The sequence below is a fragment of the Sprattus sprattus genome (genome assembly GCF_963457725.1).
Source record: "Sprattus sprattus genome assembly, chromosome: 10".
Classification (NCBI taxonomy): Eukaryota; Metazoa; Chordata; class Actinopteri; order Clupeiformes; family Clupeidae; genus Sprattus; species Sprattus sprattus.
In genome coordinates this window covers 31,728,626-31,747,703 of record NC_137908.1, presented here as the reverse complement: position 1 = coordinate 31,747,703, position 19,078 = coordinate 31,728,626, and the positions used below count along the sequence as shown (strand labels likewise).

Sequence of the window (19,078 nt, the reverse complement as noted above, 5' to 3'; positions counted from 1 at the left end):
CGTGCCGCGTGGTGTGGTTTTGCCAGGCCCTCAGAGAGAGATTACGGAGAGGTAATGAATGGCGGGACGGGGTCACAAAGCCCATTCTCTTATTATAAAATGCATCAGGAACTTTGTGAGTCTGAGTGTTTACGCATGTGAATGTGTGTGTGTGTGTGTGTGTGTGTGTGGTTGTGTATGGTGCTTGTACATGTATGCATGGGTGTATGCATAGTGTCTCAACACTGTATGTGTGTGTGTCAGTGAGAGTGTTTGTGCATGTGTGTTTGTGTCAATTCTGTGTGTGTGTTTGTGTGTGTGCAGCATTCAGATCAGTGCGGCTACGCAGGGCCATGGCTGTTGCTGGGATTAGCTTGTGAAGCAGCAAGCATCCTTTATCTCCTGCAGAGAGCCTCTGATTAGATCTACACCCGTGCTCCCTCATAAGACTCCTTCAAGGCCCAGAGCTAGAGAGGAAAATTAAAGACTAAGGCAGCATCTAGACATGGCTGGGCAGTGAGGTCAAGGAACCATCTCATCCCCATCTCAATATAAATAGAAAAAAATATATATAAAAAAAAATAACAAACAAATAATGAGTCAGGGTTTTGCACATCTTTGCCCCGGGAAAGAAAGCCTAACTCATCTCTGACTGGGCATGTAGAGAAGACACGACAGCTTCAAAACAAGCAAAAAAATCTAGGTTTTTTTGTTGTTTTGTTTTCAGCGCTTCATTGTTCCAGTAATATCCTAATGAGGAATCGCTACTGGAAAAGCTCCAGCTAAATAGTCTCATTTACAGCATAATGGAGAATTTCCCCCTTTTTTTTTGTTCAGTCATTTACGGCCAACTCATTCATCATTGTGAATCACTTTCGTGCGGACATATTCAGCCCTTTCAAAACACTATCACTTATTAATCAGGCACTTTCTTGGCATTCAGAATTTATCACTGGGATTCGGCGCAATTAATCCATATTTTCTTAAATAATGCCGGTGCTCTTAATAAATGATAACTCTAATTGAAGAGCTTGGGAGCCTGGGTGAAATCATTAGTGTTAAAACATGGAGAGAAGAGGAAGAAAAACACACATCAGCGGAAAGAAAAAAAAAACAAGAGGACCCACCACTCCGCTAATGAGTCAGGCTGCTAGGCTGAGAAACAAGAAGAACCCACCACTCCGCTAATGAGTCAGGCTGCTACGCTGAGAAAGGAGAAGAACCCACCACTCTGCTGATGAGTCAGGCTGCTAGGCTGAGAAACAAGAAGAACCCACCACTCCGCTAATGAGTCAGGGTGCTACGCTGAGAAAGGAGAAGAACCCACCACTCTGCTGATGAGTCAGGGTTCTAGGCTGAGAAAGGAGAAGAGGTGACAAGGTATGAGATGGTGAGGTAACTGAGGTCGGGTCATGGCAGCCATGCTCATGGACAATGGCTCAGTGAGAGCGATTGATGAAGAGGAATAATTCAGTGAAGATGAAGATGGATTGGAGTACTTGGTCTCCTGGAGTTGGGGGTTATGTGTGGTATATGGGGTGACCGGTGGGATGTTGGTCATCCTGGTGACCAAAGGGGTTCCTGTAGAGCTGCTGAATTACTCCAACATTTGGAATCTGATACCATTGAAAGAACAAATTCATGCAGTTTCTTTTTTTAAAGTCACTATTAGTCTTTGATTTCTCATCAAAGTAATGTTGCCATACATATATCCACTACACTGACTGCATGTCATTATAGTAAGGGTTTTCATCAGTGTATCTTTCTGGATTCTCCTATTATTTGTGGAGACTTTTGCATGAAATACATTTTTGTTTGCATTGAAACTTTAGACACCATGCTTAGATGTACGTATCCTCAACAATACGAGTCATGTGTTGTTGACCATATCATCACTATGCAATTCTGAGCCTTTGAGGTTTGGTGTCCATGTGGCTGGGGATGATGATGACAGTGCTGCAAGTGATGTGTGTGTGTGTGTGTAGGAGGCTTGAGTTGAGAATTTATCAGGGTGCAGCCAGACACAGAGGTGGTGCTTGGGCGTGACTCACCAAAAACGATGAGGCGTGTATGCGTGTCGGTGGAGCCCAGGGGGTTCTGTGCCGTGCAGCGGTACATGGATCCGTTGAGTTCTGCGGGCACCCGCTCCAGGATCAGTTCCTTCCCGTCGCGCTCGCTGCTGCCGTCCAGTAGCCGTCCCCCCACACGTGTCCAGGTGAACAGTGGCTCAGGAAACACTTCATTCTGCCAGGGCACACAGAGTGGGTGTCAGAATTTGCACAGGGGAGGGTGTGTGTGTGTGTGTGTGTGTGTGTGTGTGTGTGTGTGTGTGTGTGTGTGTGTGTGTGTGTGTGTGTGTGTGTGTGTGTGTAAGTGAGTGAGTGAGTGAGGGAGTGACTTTGTGTGTGTTGTGTGTTTGTTTAGAATGTGTGTCTATGTGCGTTCAGAATGTGTGTGTAAGTGTGTGCTTCATGCCTGTGTGTGTGCACAGCATGAGCATATGTGTGTGTGTGTGTGTGTGTGTCGCAGAGAATTGCGATAAGGGTGTAGTGGAGGAGAACATATTTTAGTTTCTAGAAGAGGGGTTTCTGAATACAAAATCTTCAGAGGCCCTCAGACCTCACCAAACCATGAATAATACAACCCTTGACATGACAAGTTAACGATATTAAACTTTAAAAAGGTTTGGGAGAAAAAGAAAAGAGAAAAAAAAATCTCTGTAGTGAAATTCTCTATTTAACATGTCACATTATGCAGTCTGTGGCTCTCAAAATGTTGTGTTTCATATGACTGTCAGAGGGATGCCACAGAGGGAAATTAACTCCTAATGGAGTTCAGCACAAAAACACATTTGAATACAGTAAAATAGGAAACCACTGAGCAGGAAAACCTGTTTAGTGTGGCAGGGATGGTTTTGCTGAGCATTCAGAGATTAGCACTTAAGGAGCTTTTTACAGAAGGTGGCTGAGCAATCACAATGATGAATCGATACTCCACACACAGGCAAACAAAGGAAAAGACGTTATTCATCTTAGGATTTCTTTTCAAAACAGGGAGGGGGGGGGGGGGGGGCGGCAAATGAGGCATGGGTGGCTTTGGGGCGGTGAGTGGCTGACGACCCACAAACACACAGAGATGGATAGCTCCTGAAAGTTCACGCCAAGACAAGCGCAACTGCTGCCGTTTCCCGATTCTGCCGATTCTGTATCGTGCGGCACAAGGTGTTTGGGACGCAACACCCATCCTGGGGCTGCTGCCCCACCACTTGTGCTTGGCCTCAGCTCTATTAAGGACATTAAAGTGGGATTTCACACACCAGGTGGAAAGACAAGAAAAACAGGTGATGTCCTCACAATGGACCACTCCCTCCCTTGCCACCTCTTAATCTGGCTAATCGCCTTCAGGTGATCCTGCATTAATGCTGTCAATAGGGAGCTGGCTGCCCAAGCAGGGTCCACTTGACAAGATTTACTGGCCTATTGTGACGGCGTGACCTTTCATAGTGGCTAAGATGGAAAGCTGGAATGGCAATGTGGACGCACACACACACAAACACACACACACACACACACACACACACACACACACACACACACACACACACACACACACACACACACACAAACACACACACACACACACACACACACACACACACACACACACACACACACACACACACACACACACACACACACACACACACACACACACGGGCGCACACGCTCCATGACATTGGTTAAATGAGCTTGGTAATCAAGCAGAGGTCAAGTGGCATTGGGTCACATCAAGATTAAACATGGAAAAGCCTGTGTTAGGCTTTCCTTGTCACATATCCCCAATTGATCTTGGAGCAACATTTTTAGAAAATCATTGCTGTGCAAAGTGGGAGGGAAAAATCAAGAAATGATCAAATCAAAAGGCAAAAAATAAAACCAGAGAAATGGGGAAATTTGAAACCAATCTGCTTATGTGATGCTTTGGAGACAGACAAGCCAAAAACCAAAAGGGGATACAGATTTTTTGATTCATTACAACAACAAAAGCAGGAAAACGATAAATCACACTCTCTTAACATCAATTAAATGTTCAAATGAAACCCCAGAGCCTTGATTAAGCAGAAGATAAGGGAGAATTTCTGTCTTAATTCACTTACTTATTTATTTATTCAGTGATGGTTAGGACAATTCTTGCTCTTTCAAATTCCAAGCATTTCATTCAGAAGTCCCAAATAGCTTCAACACCCAGTCAAGCCTGTTTTATAGTGACCATTCTTATTGACATTCAAAGATATGCTTTAAATATATATACCGAACTTGGTGGCGTATACACACACAGATCTGTCAGAACTGGAAGAGACGTGGTGCACTGAACAGAGGCCAAACGAAAACAGATCAGTCTCCCCAAGGCATTTCCGAAGAAATAATCCAAACAAGAAAAAAGTAGAACAGAGAGGAAAAGAAAACAAGGCAAAACAAATCTAGAAATGATATGATAAAAACAAAACTACCCTTGCATACCAAGGGATTTGCCAAAACGAGGCCAGGAGGCCGAAAAGATCATTTTTACCCTGGCAGATCAGTATGCCACCCTCTTTCCACCTGAATAGCTTTCTCTAAGACCGTCACTGTCTTGTTTCTAGCACAGAGATGGCTGGATTTCGTCAGTGCAATGTGATTTTCTTTTTTTTCTTTTTTTTTTCTCAGTAAGGGAAGGATTTTCTTTTTTGGCAGACAATGATAGTTACACGGAGACAATCTCTCTGCTTGACTTCTCCTAGGCGGGGCTAAGGGGCTACAGCAGGCATAAATCCAGCCCCGTCTGACAGGAAGGCGCTGCTGGCTAGCACGATACACATGCCTGTTCGACGGAGTGAGATCGATGTGTATGTTTAAACAAACTGGAGGGGGGGTTGGTGGAGAATGCAACACCTGAAAGCTGCAGAGATGTAGATAAACAAAGCACATTCGGCACGGGTGATTCATTTCCAATCAGATCCCCAATGCCTTGTGGCAGGAAGATGCAAGCGTAAAACAGGAGGTGAGGTGAATCACAGGCGGGGGCTTTATCATTCCACAGGGCTCCAAAAAAGGCTCCGGCAAAACTCTTGCCTTCACCACATTCCGCCAATTTACAGCCTGTGTTTCAAATTGAGACTGACTGATTGAGATCATTTGATTTATTGGCTACGTAGCTGTAAGGCTCCCCGGATGGACTCTCTAACACACACACACACACACACACACACACACACACACACAACCCACCTGCGAAGATATAAATCTGACAGATGTGTGTGGTATATTGTTCACCAAAGAGCTCTAAGAATGGCCCGTATAGGAGCGGGCTGCTATTACAGGCTTAACTGTGCATTTACCACTCTTACCTCCACGTATCCCTAGCTGAAATCGGCTCCAGGTTTCACAACACCCATGCACTTACTTCAGGAGATCCTACCTGGAATCCTTGAACAGTGATGCGCACTGTGTCCCCTACCTTCGCTCGGGTGGGGGTCATCAGCAGCTTGGGGCCCTTAGGAGCCGCTGAGTAGAAGAGAGAGAGAGAGAGAGAGAGGGAGAGAGAGAGAGAGGGGAACAGAGAGAGAAACAGAGAGAGAGAGAGAGAAAGAGAGAGAGGGAGAGACACAGGGAGAAATGAGAGAAAAAGGGACAGTGAGAAACAATAACACTGGAACATCATCCCCCCTGTGGGCACTACATGACAGTGACTACAGCCAGGGAGCAAGCGCACATTCTGTCCGCAACAATGAAACTAACACGACGGGCGAGCACCCATTCTATCAATTAAAATTGCCGTGCCGAGGCTTCTGAGACGCCAGGGTCATGGGGCGAGATTCTTAAGGTCACAGGCCTGCAGCTTTGGGGATTCTGGGCCCTTTCATCCGAAAGGGCGCTGGCGAATGTATTCCCCCAAAGACACAAGGAGCTAAATTGGGTAGATACTCATTACTGGAGAAGAAACAGGGCATGCGAGGAGCAGTGTGGAGGCAGCGAGATAAGGAACACTCCGAGAATTAAATCCCTTGTCTCGTACGGACGGAAGCCCTCAGATGGGTTTAATTTGGTCCCAAAGAAAGGCAAGATGTTGCACGGGAGAGAGGGGGAAGGAGAGAGAGTGAGATGGAAGAGAGAGGGAGTGAGGAGAGGGAGTGAGGAGAGAGAAAGAGAGAGAGAGATTATGTGAAAGAGACACGGCTATATTGTGACCTTTTGAAGAGCAAAGATGTCTTGTACACAGAGGGAGATAAGTTGTCAATTTCTCAACCTTGCTAAGGCGATGAGAGGAAGTTTCCTTAGCAGAAGTGTTCCTGACCATTATAGGGAAGTTGTCTGATGGCTAACACAGAGGGAGATGGGGGATTCAACCCTCCATGCATTAACAGCGCTGCCCTCTTTAACAGCGCAGAGAACTGGCTCGCTGACTTGACCAACTGCATTTTGAAAGGCGTGGGCATGAATGTTTCTGTGCCAAAATCAAAATGACTGATATCAAATGCCAAGTAACCCACAGGTCAGAATAATGCCTTCAGAGAGAAAATAAAAGCAGTAGGAAGAGGCAGTATGGTATGCATTTATGAGTGAATACATCTCACATTTAACCTATATATATATATATATATATATATATATATATATACAGTGGCGTCATAGGGGGGGGATAAAGGGGACTGAGTTACCAGGGCCCCATGTGGGGGAGGGCCCTTGAGGAGTGTGGAATTTTATTTTTCCTTTAAATATTAATATCATTTAAAGGTCCAAATTTTCTTGCTAACTAATATAATTTTAATGTTTTGGGTAAATAAATTGGTTGAATGATGGATTGAATTGTGTGTCCTAGTCTACATATAATGTCTGGAGACCCTCACCCCCCCGGCTCACGCACAAAATGGTTTGGTCCGCCTTCAGTGTGCTTTTTACCTATAGGCGCATTTGACGAATGTTAACGTTCATTCGACTGAGGCAACGGTGCGCATTGAAGATGTTACGTTAAACGTTAAATACGGGTTTCAGAAAAGAAAAGAAAGGCAGGCAAGAGAGAGAAAAAGAGACAAGGGAAAGCAACTACTAACAGACTCCTTTCCTAAGAAAGGTGAGCCCGAATGTGAAAGCAAACACCCTACATTAAATGAACTCATGATGTGGTAATAAAACGAATCAATACCACCGCGATTGTCATTGCTAAAAACGGCATAACACAAAATTAGAAATAACATGCCCTATCTGTAATCTGAGGTAAACTCTAAATACATGTTTGTTTGCATACAGTTGCAGAGTGTGTTGCACGCACATCCAATCCAGGTGCAGGGTAAAAAGAGATCCGTAAAAATGAAAGAATACCCACACTGTTGCTTCTGACACCTGACGAACATCTGACGAAGACCAACAATCGTCGAAACGTTGTGCCAATAAAATACACGGGAGCTGCAGCAACAGTGTGCGGGTATTCTTTCATATTTGGCTAAATTAATATTTGTTAGGCCATAACATAATTAGGCTAATAGCCTTATTAAATAGGGCTAGTCTAGGCTCAATAAGTTCATAAGGTTAGGCTGTCAAATTAGTTGGCTAGCAAAGTTAACTTGTGAAACATGGCACTCAGTTTCAGAAGCAGCTAGTGATGCAGACCCCTCATCCTCTGACACTGTGGTCTTGAGGCAAGGTGAGCAGTTTAAAATGAAAGTACATCATTTTAGCTATTTATATTGTAGGCTTAATGTGTTTAGCAAATAGCAACACAGGCTGTTCCATCCAAAGGTGACATTTTTTTGTTGCAATCAGGGTGTGAATTTAATTGGGATTTTAAGCAATATAGTAAAAAGTGTTCCAGGAAAACATCCCATACTCTACCTTTAAACATGTTCAGTCACACAAATTAGGCTACATTGGAATTGCCTGTTACAGTAATATATATCAGATGCTTCATGCTTGTAGAGGGTTCTGTCCAGGAAGATGGAGAAAATGTGGTAGAGGATGACACAAGTGAAGGAAGTGATAGCAGAGAAGATTCTGAGAAAAGTGAAAGGGATGAAGAGAGGTCAGAAAGTAGTCATAGCAGCGCCAGGGAGTGTATGCCAGAAGATCCAGCACTATGGACAGAGAAATGAACTAATGAAGAGAGAGACACAATTGTTCACAGACTGGAAAGCAACATAAAAACAAATAAAATTACAGCAAAAGACAAGGAAGGGAAGCCATTTCCTAACTACCTTCAATTTGCAAAGTTTCACCGTCAGGGGGAAGGGGGCGTGGCACTCTTTTTTTTGGGGGGGGGGGGGGGGCCTATGAACCTACTGTGCATAGGGCCCAGAATCTGGTGCTACGCCCCTGTATATATAACAATAACTAACCCATGTCGCAGCTGCTAAATTAAAAAAAATTAGCAGATGATCCCTCAGAATGTTTGTCCATGATGTAAAATTGGAATTTTGTGCTGCAGATTCACCTGTTGATAACAGAGCCAACATATCTTCCCCCTCCCAACACTGTTCCAATCTATGCCAAACAGCATGGGTAGGAGTGTATTAAAACAACAAATCATCATGTTTTTCAGCCATCAGTCAAATCTCAAGCGGTCCGCCAAGGCTAATGAAGCAGTGTGTAGCGTTAGTCTGTTAACGATTCCACCCCTAATGCTTGCTAATGGATAATGATTTCCATACCTACATCCATAATGGCTATTGAAAATATCGGTTTCACACATAAATCATGTCATGGCCAAAGACCCTTTGAAATAAACTTCTGCTGTCGGTTTTACCTTAACTCCTTTAATACAATAATACAAAAATAATAATAATACAATTGGGTATTACTGTAATGGTGGAATCAATAGAGAGGAGAGATTGTTGTGAAAGGATATACAAAAGAAACATTTAAAGATTCGAAAAAGAATTGCCAGTCAATGAATACACTGATTTATCAGAGAGGAACGAAACAAGGGCAGCAATCTTCAGAGAGAGGAGACACTAAAGATTGACACAGCTTTCTCTTCACCAAGTGGCAGGGCTTGGCAATCAATACAGCCTCATGTCAAGCCTCAGTGTGACAGTGTGTTTTTTCAAAGAACAAATATAAATTCTGTTCGGTCTAGTCACTGGGTTGGGGGATGGGCTCATTGATATAAGAACCAGTACACCCACGGAACCACAGAGGCTATTTTGAGCAGACCTGTCATGCAGACGTCACGGAGAACTACAAGCTGTGAAAACTGGGGAGGCGGGATGTGGTGTGATTGTCAATGGACACCCAGCAGAATTCTGGGATATGCTCCAGCAGTAACAGTTGGCCTCCCACGTCATCCGTTTTTTGGCAGCACACAGCGCAACTTTATACCCGGTGGCCCCCACCGACTGGCCCCAGCCGCACAGAGAACCCAACGGCCAGGTCCCTGGGGTTAATGCCAGTGTTACATTTTGAATGCACTGCCCGGCACTCTCTCACACCTCCACACTGGAAAAGGCTTCTTCCTCAGCCCCCATTTCCAGCCACTGTCTTTGCACTTCATGGGAATTTAACCGAGGCTGTTAGCATATTACTCTTGCCCCTTGTCATCATGAGCTTGAGTGGCAGCCATGCTTTTTGTGTCTAATTCCTGCAGCATTTGCAGCTTTCACTAGAAATTCAATGTACTTACATTTTTTTTTATTAATCAGATTTTGATTACAAAAATACACATTTAAAAAATAAAAGGCATTTAAATATTTGATTTACTATTTAATTATGCATTTACGATCATGATGTTCATGCGGTGGTAGCCATTCCTGGGTGTTATGTCCTGTTGTGACATTGGTGTCAGGATGCCAGGCTGGCAGTGAGTTGGTGGGTGTTAGGAATGCTGGGGCTGCCAGCGCAGATCTGTGATCAGCACCTGCCTGGGTCTACTTCCTGGTTCCTGCCTGCTGCAGAAGAACCCAGGCTACAGACAGCACAGCGTGGTGCACAAATAGACTAATGGAGAAACACAATCTGAAGTCATGCACAGGGTACACTCTGGTCTCAAGCAAACACACACGGGCACATGCACATGTACAAACCCAAGTGTGCACAGCTACATATGTGCATTTACAGAAACACGTGCACACGCAGACACAAAAACAGGCACACACACACGCACAGACACACGAACACACACACACTAACGGCATACCCATTATTTCCCATCTATGGCAGTGATAGATCATTTCTCTTCACTGTATGTAAGATTAGAACTCAAGTACTGTTTGATTCGGTTGAATCAGAGAAACAGTGGCCCATGCAAATCCTGGGTGGTGAGGTGATGTTTAATTATAAGAGGGAGCTGGTTTCATGAATTCCAAATCTGGGGCCCTGTGAATGACTGATAGACAAGGGATTTGAAGCAGCGGCTCCAAACAGAGACAAGAAGAGAGTGAGAGAGAGAGATAGAGAAAGGGATAGAGAATAAGAGAGACAGAGAGAGAGAGAGAGAGAGAGAGAGAGAGAGAGAGAGAGAGAGATAGAGAGAAGCAAAACATAGCTTTGCTGGCATACTGTAACTAAGGAGATTGAAGTAGAGCAACCATCTCTTTAAACCCAGTAGGAGTATGGGAGTCCAAACACACACACACACAGACACACACACGCGCACACACACACACACACACACACACACACACACACACACACACACACACACACACACACACACACACACACACACACACACACACACACACACACACACACACACACACACACACACACACGCGCACACAGTAACTGGTTGGCTCTAATGAATATGCAGTGAGTGTTAGAGCGCCTTGGTTCATTGTCAAACTGTCCTCATCTGCTGTGGGAATATTAAAATGCTGGAGATTTATCACTCATGGCCACTGCCACGACTTTCTTTTCATTTCCTGGGCAAACGCAGGTGAGCAAATCACATAAACCTTGAAGGCCACGCAGTAGACGCAGGGAAGAAATAATCTCTATGGACAATCATTCCATGACAGGCGGCCTATCAGGGAGCAGAGTATCTTCAAAGGACATGCAGGTGAGGTTATTACCGTTGCAAAATATTATGTCTGCTCTTGTTTCCTAGTCAAAACGCTGTGGAAAAACATAAACATCCTTGTAGTGAAAATGCTGGACAAGAAACACGACAATATAAAAGCCACTGAGAGATGGTGTTGAGAGACTGTGAGACAATAAAGACAGAGAGAGGTCCATAATCTCTGTACCCTCTTCCTCCTCCCGTTTAAAGTGTTGCAATGGTGAGTTCCAATCCACAGTGTCCCCCCCCATTTAATATAATAATGTAAAGATGGTGTTATAAGACCCCACCATTCATCCCGATACCCACTTCATCCCCCATTGCCCCTGCCCATCATATTACACCCCTCGTCACAAGCCATTGCCAACTACAGCCAGGTTTTTGTGAATGCTTTGAATTTTAAGCTTGTTCCAATTAAAATCAACAAATGCACATTTTCGGTTCTGTATATTCTCTGGGCGGCATCAAAGACTGTCTGAGGCAGCACTTTGTGCTCCTGTGAAGCGAGCAGCTACTGTTAAATTAATGGCTTGAATAGCCGCAGACAAAAAAGCTCTGTCAAACTATGAAAGCCTCTGACAGTTAGCAAGCCCTTTCTCCGGGGTTCCACTCTCTGCATTTTCCTTCTGCATACGATAGAGATTGCTTGCCCTCTCCCTCTCTCTCTCTCTCTCTCTCTCTGTCTCTCTTTCTCTCCTTTGCTCCTCAGAGCGAAGTGAAACGCAATTTTCCCACACTAGTGTGCCTTAAAGCTGTTTGTCCTTGGTTTTGTGTGTCGTCGACATTCTCTGCGAGCCACCTCTCCGGGACACAGAGCCAGTGTGCTGCTGTGCATAAAGGCGCCGAAGCTCCAGGAACAGATTGAGGAGGTCACAGCGTTTGGAGGCCATAGGTGAGGGCCGAGAGGAGCTGGCAAGAGGATGGCTGGAGGTGAAGTGGGGTAGGGTGGGGTGGGGCAGTTCTGCCAAGGGAGTGGGATGGGAATCAAACACCCCATTCACTTTGGCAATTAGCCGCGTTGTGTCTAGCCAGGTCTACGTCTCGTCCAGCACATGCCAATCCGGAACACTCTTTCATCCTTGTTTGGGTAATGACTGCTTTAGATTTGAACCTGCTGTTTACCCCTCTCATCTCTGCACATGCCAACAGCATGGTTTAGCTAAAAGGTTAAATGGGTGAAAATACTGAGCTACAGTTGAAGCATCAGAAAAAATGCATTCAAAATTACATTATAAGATTGTCCTATGAAGCGAGAGTTAAATGTTGTATTGTCAAAAGAATGCATAATCCATAACCTGGGCTCAAGAGTAATTATTCCTCTGATAGCATAGCTCTGGTACCAACCACGTTTTCAGATGGTCGCACACCACCACATTATTTGGTCGTACAGGAGCTGTTTTTTTGGTACAGCACAGGGGTGTTGGCTGAACTGTTAACGGTCAGGGGTTGAGCCCAGAACCAGACCCAAAACACGCACTACCAAATAGAATTTTTTTTCTTGCATGCGAGGGCTGCAGAAAAACATTTAAATTTCAAATTGGAGAAGGAAGGAATGATTTTGATTTGGGTACAATGCTAACGTTAGCTAAAGGTTTAGCTGTACAGTGCAGTGCAAATGCAGAATAGCTGCATATATGCTCTGCTGATATCATGGTCACGTAACATAAAGAAAAAACGCCCCTGGCCAGGACCTCTCATTGGCAATCCCTCTCCACCAGCCTCCTCCTTTTCAAAAGCCTCCTCCTCTTTCTCCTAAAATATAATTGTGTTTGTTTTTTTAATAATCAGCATCTTTGGTAACACAACGGTAACAGCTAAATGGATTATTTTGTGGGGGTAGGCTACTTCTGATGAAAGTGTAGGCAGAGAGAGCCAGTAAAGAGCCAGTAAAGAAGAAAAAAAAAAACAGGCCTACTGCTTTCAGCCACAATGGCTATCACAGTATCAGGAGGCAGGAGAAGCACCACAAACAGGCAAATGTTCATCATGCACTTGCACATCAAAAACATTTCTGGAACCCTGCATAGCCCCTTTTAGCAACCCACACAACTCTCCCTACCAAGCTAAAAGGCCAGGGTGGGGGTCTGTCAAAGACAAGTGTGATAAAATAGCCATATTGCCTACTGTTAAATCTACTACCCAAATGCATCTCCCTATCTGTTTCTGAAATTGATGTCTACTAACATAAATGTTCTCTCTCCCCTATAGCATGTTCCAATCGCTGATGGAAGTGGAACTATCGCTCCTCACCCCCACCACTCCGCATCTACGCACATGGACAGCTGAACTCTACCCACTCACTTTCTTCCTTCTCTCCCTTTTCTTTCCCTACTAATCAAGACTATCTCCGCTATGGGACGCTGCCGTAGTCTCTCCACCTGGTCTACCTGGAGAAACCCTCGGCCAATCGCACCCACCGCCACTGCATTGCCGTACATCTACTCTCCCCAATACCCTATGCTAGCATTTATATACAATATACATTATTGCCACCACTGAAATGTTTCTTTGTCCCTACATCCCTTACCCTAGTAACCCTATTGGCACAGTAATCTGGTGTTGCCTGTATCATGTATACGGGCCATTCTACCTAATTGATGCAAAGTCATGTCGGATATATTTAGAATTTTTATATGGTTTATTCCCAAAACTTTGTCCGTATGTATATTGTACCATATCTAAAGTACACATATCTAGTAAAAGAACAGTCAAGTTTTATATTGTATTTTCAGAATGTGTTGGAATGTTTTTCCTCTTCCAAAAATTGTCACTACCGAAACATCACATTTACTATAGTAAAACAGTATTATTATTGACCTGTTCAGATTGTGTTTCCTTCCCTTCTCTGAAGAGTATTTTTACAAATATTTCTTGAAGGTTTTCACAATGAAATCCATAGAAATGAAATTTTTACCAAATTTTCAAGTTCAATTTATCTGTTTCGGTAGTGACTGCACTGTTTCGGTAGTGACTGCACTGTTGGATGGATGTTCATTTCTCTCCCAAAATCATCCAAAAGGTGCTCTGGGCCGCCCTTTAGTCCACACAACACATTTATTTAAAAATGATGGGATTGAACTACTTACCATTTCATTTTGTCACTACCAAAATCATCTGTTGACTACCATATGTTTCGGTAGTGACTGTTTCGGTAGTGACAATTCTAGCAAACTTTAAGCATAAATAAAGAATTCTAGCAAGCACACGGCTTGCAAACACATCTTTGAAGAGGTGAACACACATACAAACATAAGATTTTCCATGAGACCCCAAAAGGTTTACTTAATTGAAGAAAACATGCGTTTCGGTAGTGACAATTCTTAAGGTTACACGTCGATTTTCAGACTTTGGAACACATTTATATAAAAACTATGGGATTTAGCTACTTACCATTCAACCATTAGGGACAGAGATGCAGTGTCACTATATGGTCAAAAATGCAGAGTCGTGGCTAAAACACAGGCTCAGCCAATGGACTAAAACTCTTGTGTTTCGGTAGTGACATGAAAACTAGGGACATGATTTTTTGAGTATAGTAAATTGATTTAAAAATTAAACCCACAATAAATCTTAATATTCCAAGTTCTGTTTCAACCTAATCATAAAGATCTTTGAAACTAAATCATTGAAAAAAAAAATTAAAAATTGAAAAGTGTTATTTAAAGGCATTGAAATTTAGATGTCAGGGTTGGGGACAGCTACTTCCCAATAGAAAGTACCCTATAAATGATGATTTTGTATATATTTAGCTTATCACTATCTCATGTAATGCATTGGGTTTATATAGACCATAACATTTTCTAATTTAATATCTATGCCTAAATACCTAATTGTTTTGTAAATAGTTTTTATTGTTGAGGGACTGCATATTACACAAATTCGGTAGAATGGCCCATACATATTATGTCCAGTGACCAAATGCTGGCTGTGTATAACCCCTGTTGCTTCCTCTCCCCTTCTGCCACACAACCCTTCCCCTTCCCCCTTTCCCCCCGTCCCACCTTCCTGTCTCCACCCGGCCGGCCTCAAGCAGATGGGTCCCCCCTTATGTGCCGTGGTTCTGCTTAAGGTTTCTTCCTGCCCAACAGGAAGGGGGTTTAGGCTCTGGGCTCTGTTAAGCGCCTAGAGGCAATTGTATTGTTATGGCGCTATACAAATAAAATTGAATTGAATTGAATTAATCAGTGGTTGTCCTTTCTTCTGCAACACACTTAATGCTGAGAGGGTAGTGTATTCCTTCAGAGCAAGTGAGTGAAGAGACAGTGAGAGGGAATAAGAGAGACAGTGAGAGAGAGAGAGAGAGATAGAGAGAGGAGCAGAGGTTGGGGAGAGGCAGAGGAGGGCTTGCCCATGTCAAACAGTCCACACTTGGCACTGCGGGTGTTCTGTGCCAGCTGCAGCTTCCACTTCAAGACCCGCATCCGCCTCTCCACTGTCCGTGGTGGTCCCGGGGGAAAGAGAGACAGAGAGAGTGGGAGAGACAGAGAAAGTGTGAGAGAGCTCAAGAGAGATAGAGTGTGGGAGAGATGGAGAGAGAGAGAGGGAAGGAGAGCAGAGTCTCTGTTTATCTTGTCAGTGACATATCACTCGTCTTCCTCTGTCTGCCACCAGCGCAGGAAGAGTGGCACGGCGGTACGGCCTTTGAAGTGATAATGGGTTCCGCTGGAGGCCATCTTTGTTTTAGTGTTAAAAGCAGAAATTGGCACTCGTGCGCACTCAAGGCTTCCTGCAAGCACAGTCATTAGCCATGCTGCGTTAGCCTTAGTGGTTCTCGCATTCCTCTCTATTTGCAGTAAACAAACCAGCCCCCCCAATTTACAACAAAGAAAAAACCTATGAAGAGAGGGCAAAGTGTCCGCAGTAGCATTTTGATTGGAAGAAAATACAATTTTTTCAACAGACAAAAGGCTCTGACGCAATCGGAGTGATATCTTCAAGTCCAATGTGTTCTGCACATTCTCACTTGACTTGCCTAATGCAGGCTGGCTTTTTCAATAACGGCTGTAACTTAACTCAATCTAGCATCAGACTGAGCAATGAATTGGACTGTCAGTCACTCGAGGTTCTGCCTTCTGCCTTTAAAACCAGCAATCTGCTCGGGTGTAACACAATTAAGCCTCAAATGGAAATCAGTGTTGTTCTGAGTGCATCTGTCACCACTGACATAAATGGGAGCACTCAGGGTAACATGAGTGTGTGTGTGTGGTGTGTGTGTGTGTGTGTGTGTGTGTGTGTGTGTGTGTGTGTGTGTGTGTGTGTGTGTGTGTGTGTGAATGAGGGCCTCTGTGGTTTGGTTCATGAGAAAGTAAGTGAGAGGTTGTCCTCATTCAATGTCACCTCTGCATGGACATTAACACAGCACCACATATTGTGTGTGTGTGTGCGTGTGTGTGTGTGTGTGTGTGTGTGTGCGTGTGTGTGTGTGTGTGTGTGGGCATACACACACTTATTCAGGCATCGGCACTGACAGCGCTGGGTGCCTGACCACACAGTTGAGCAACGTGTTGAAAAGATGGTTTTGTGTGTGTGTGCGTGTGTGTGTGTGTGTGTGTGTGTATATACTCACCCAATATAACCTCTGTCTGCATAGGCATTGACAGCGCTGGATGCTTGACCTCGCAGCTGAACAACGCGTCATTGTCCACCTGCGGGTTGAGCGTCCAGGTGAGCTTGGCCTGCACCAGCACTGAGCCGTCGCTCTGCGGGATGTGCGTGTTGCTGAAGAAGTACAGCGGGTCCGTGCTCTGCACCCAGCGAGGGAACTCCCGGTTCACCACCGTCTCGGGGATGGCCTCTGTGGCCGGGCTGGGCTGCTCCCCCTTCTGCCCCGCCGTGAAGCTGCCCCGGGCGGGGCTCTCTGTGAACAGGCGGCCCGGCCGGCCGTCGGGCCCCAGCAGCGAGAGCGACTTCTGCAGCTTGGTGTCGTCCATGTCCCTGCTGATGAGGGGCCGGGCCCCCCGCACTGCTGCTGAGCCCCCGCCGCCTTCCTCGCCTGGCACAGAGTACGAGATCACCTCTATCAACTCCCCGTCCCGCTTAAAATACACCTTGGAGAGAGAGAGAGAGAGAGAGAGACAGAGAGAGAGAGAGAGGGAGAGAAAGAGAGGCAGAGAGGAGAATGAAATATGTGTTTATATTTAGTGAGAATATAAATAGGACAATTAGACAGAGAAAAAGTTCGACAGAGTGTGGGTGAGAGAAGGCATTCTGGCATTGAGGCAGAATGCGAAAAGGATAAAGATGCCATTTGATACACTGAATAAAACAAGGATATAACATGGCTACGCAGAGCATTAAGCAATAATTCTAAAATATCCTACAAGCCATTCTGACGATATATTCTAAATAGCTTGTGTTTCCATAATACTACGGTGGGATAATAAGCTGATAAATCATTTGACTGGATGTCTTCTGCACACAACCTCTAAGTGTTTGCGTTGAGATCAGAATGGGGGGGGGGGGGGGGGGGGCAGCATGGCCCCTAGCGTAACCCACCCCCCCCCCCCTCCCCACCCCCTCCATTTTGAGTTTTTCTTCCCTGTGTTGACGTACACAGCGCTGAAGAACATAATCCTCAGTCTGCTCAGGGACGTTTGGACATGTGAATTCAATTTGCCCAAGATCAAAGTGCCATTACATTACACACACTGCATATCAGAAGGTCCCTGGGTTGGGATTTGTTTCTTTTTCTTTTTTTTTGTGGTGCCCTCTAACATTTGTTGTGAGTGTGTGTTTGTGTGTGTGTGTTAGTGTGTGTGTGTGTGTGTGTGTGTGTGTGTGTGTGTATGTGTGTGTGTATGTGTGTGTGTGTGTGTGTGTGTGTGTGTGTGTGTGTGTGTGTGTGTGTGTGTGTGTGTGTGTGCGTGAGTGTGTGTGTGTGGGTAGGGATTGTTGAGGCATGCTTTGATTTTTACACCACCTCGGGGGGGATACTCACTCTACTGGGTAAATAGCTGTAATGAGTGTAAACAAGAGTGACGTAAGCGTATACCCAGAGTCCCCATGTCTCGCTCTAATGAATTCACAGACAGAGATTGAGACAGGTTTTGCACATCTGACTTCTGATTTTAGCCTATTGTGTGTATGTGTGTATGTATGTGAGCATGCAAACATGTATGTGTGTGAGTGAGTGAATGTCTCTGTGTGTGTGTGTGTGTGTGTGTGTGTGTGTGTGTGTGTGTGTGTGTGTGTGTGTGTGTGTGTTGCACAGTAGTCATCACTGAGTCAACTCAGAGGTTATTTGAGGTTATTGAGAGACCTTAAATGGTTAGATCTGATCATTACAGATGATCACATGACTATATCACTTGCTTTTACAGAATACTATAGTCAAGGTGAGGCCAACTCATAACTACATGAATAAAGGATGCAGAAATTGTACGTACAGAATGAAAAGTGCTAAAATGATTTGAAGGCCGCCACCGGAAATATCCTTGAACTCTCGGTTGATATATGACTGGCTCAAAAACAAATCTATAATACTCCAAAATGAGCGCCCAAGTCATTGTCATGGAGCAACCATTATCATATGTCCTCAGCTTTTATTATATGATCATTGATCATTCTTGGAAATGAGGAGAAGTGACAGCAGCTTGTCCACTGCAGTACACATTTTTCACCAGCGTGGGGAGCTACAGATCCTCCTGTGCAATTCATCACACTTCCTAAGGTGGGCGTGCTTTTTGATGTTGCACAGAACGCCAACTTCTATTCCTAGGTGAATCAATTGTCAAGATTACTATCACTACTACTACTACTATATACACACACACACACACACACACACACACACACACAAAGAAATATAAGAGGAAACAAAAATGGCATCCAATGGCAGTCCCGTACAACTGTCCTCTTTCGGTTTGTTGGTGCATTCATCTATGTTTGTATATAAGGTTGCTAATGTATTTCCTGCTGCCTTTGTTGGCTGAAGAGGCTTTAACTGCTGCACAAGCTATTGAGAAGAATACTGAGAAGCATGATACACTGTCCTGCAACCAACCAAACCCCTTTTGTGCTTCAGCACACACTTGGACCGGCACAATTGGAGGTCAAATAGGTAGTGTTGAAG

At 44.5% G+C, this 19,078-nt stretch overlaps 1 protein-coding gene across 1 annotated transcript in view; it reads right to left on the bottom strand.

Moving 5' to 3' along the window:
- igsf21a (immunoglobin superfamily, member 21a) overlaps window positions 1–19,078 on the bottom strand; it is a gene marked incomplete at both ends in the record, with an annotated part of 223,211 nt that overhangs the window by 4,197 nt on the left and 199,936 nt on the right. The window contains 3 exons of the mRNA XM_080846672.1: window positions 2,031–2,223; window positions 5,422–5,522; window positions 16,574–17,054. Coding sequence (XP_080702798.1) covers window positions 2,031–2,223; window positions 5,422–5,522; window positions 16,574–17,054 — 775 coding nt within the window. The remainder of the gene's footprint in view (window positions 1–2,030; window positions 2,224–5,421; window positions 5,523–16,573; window positions 17,055–19,078) is intronic.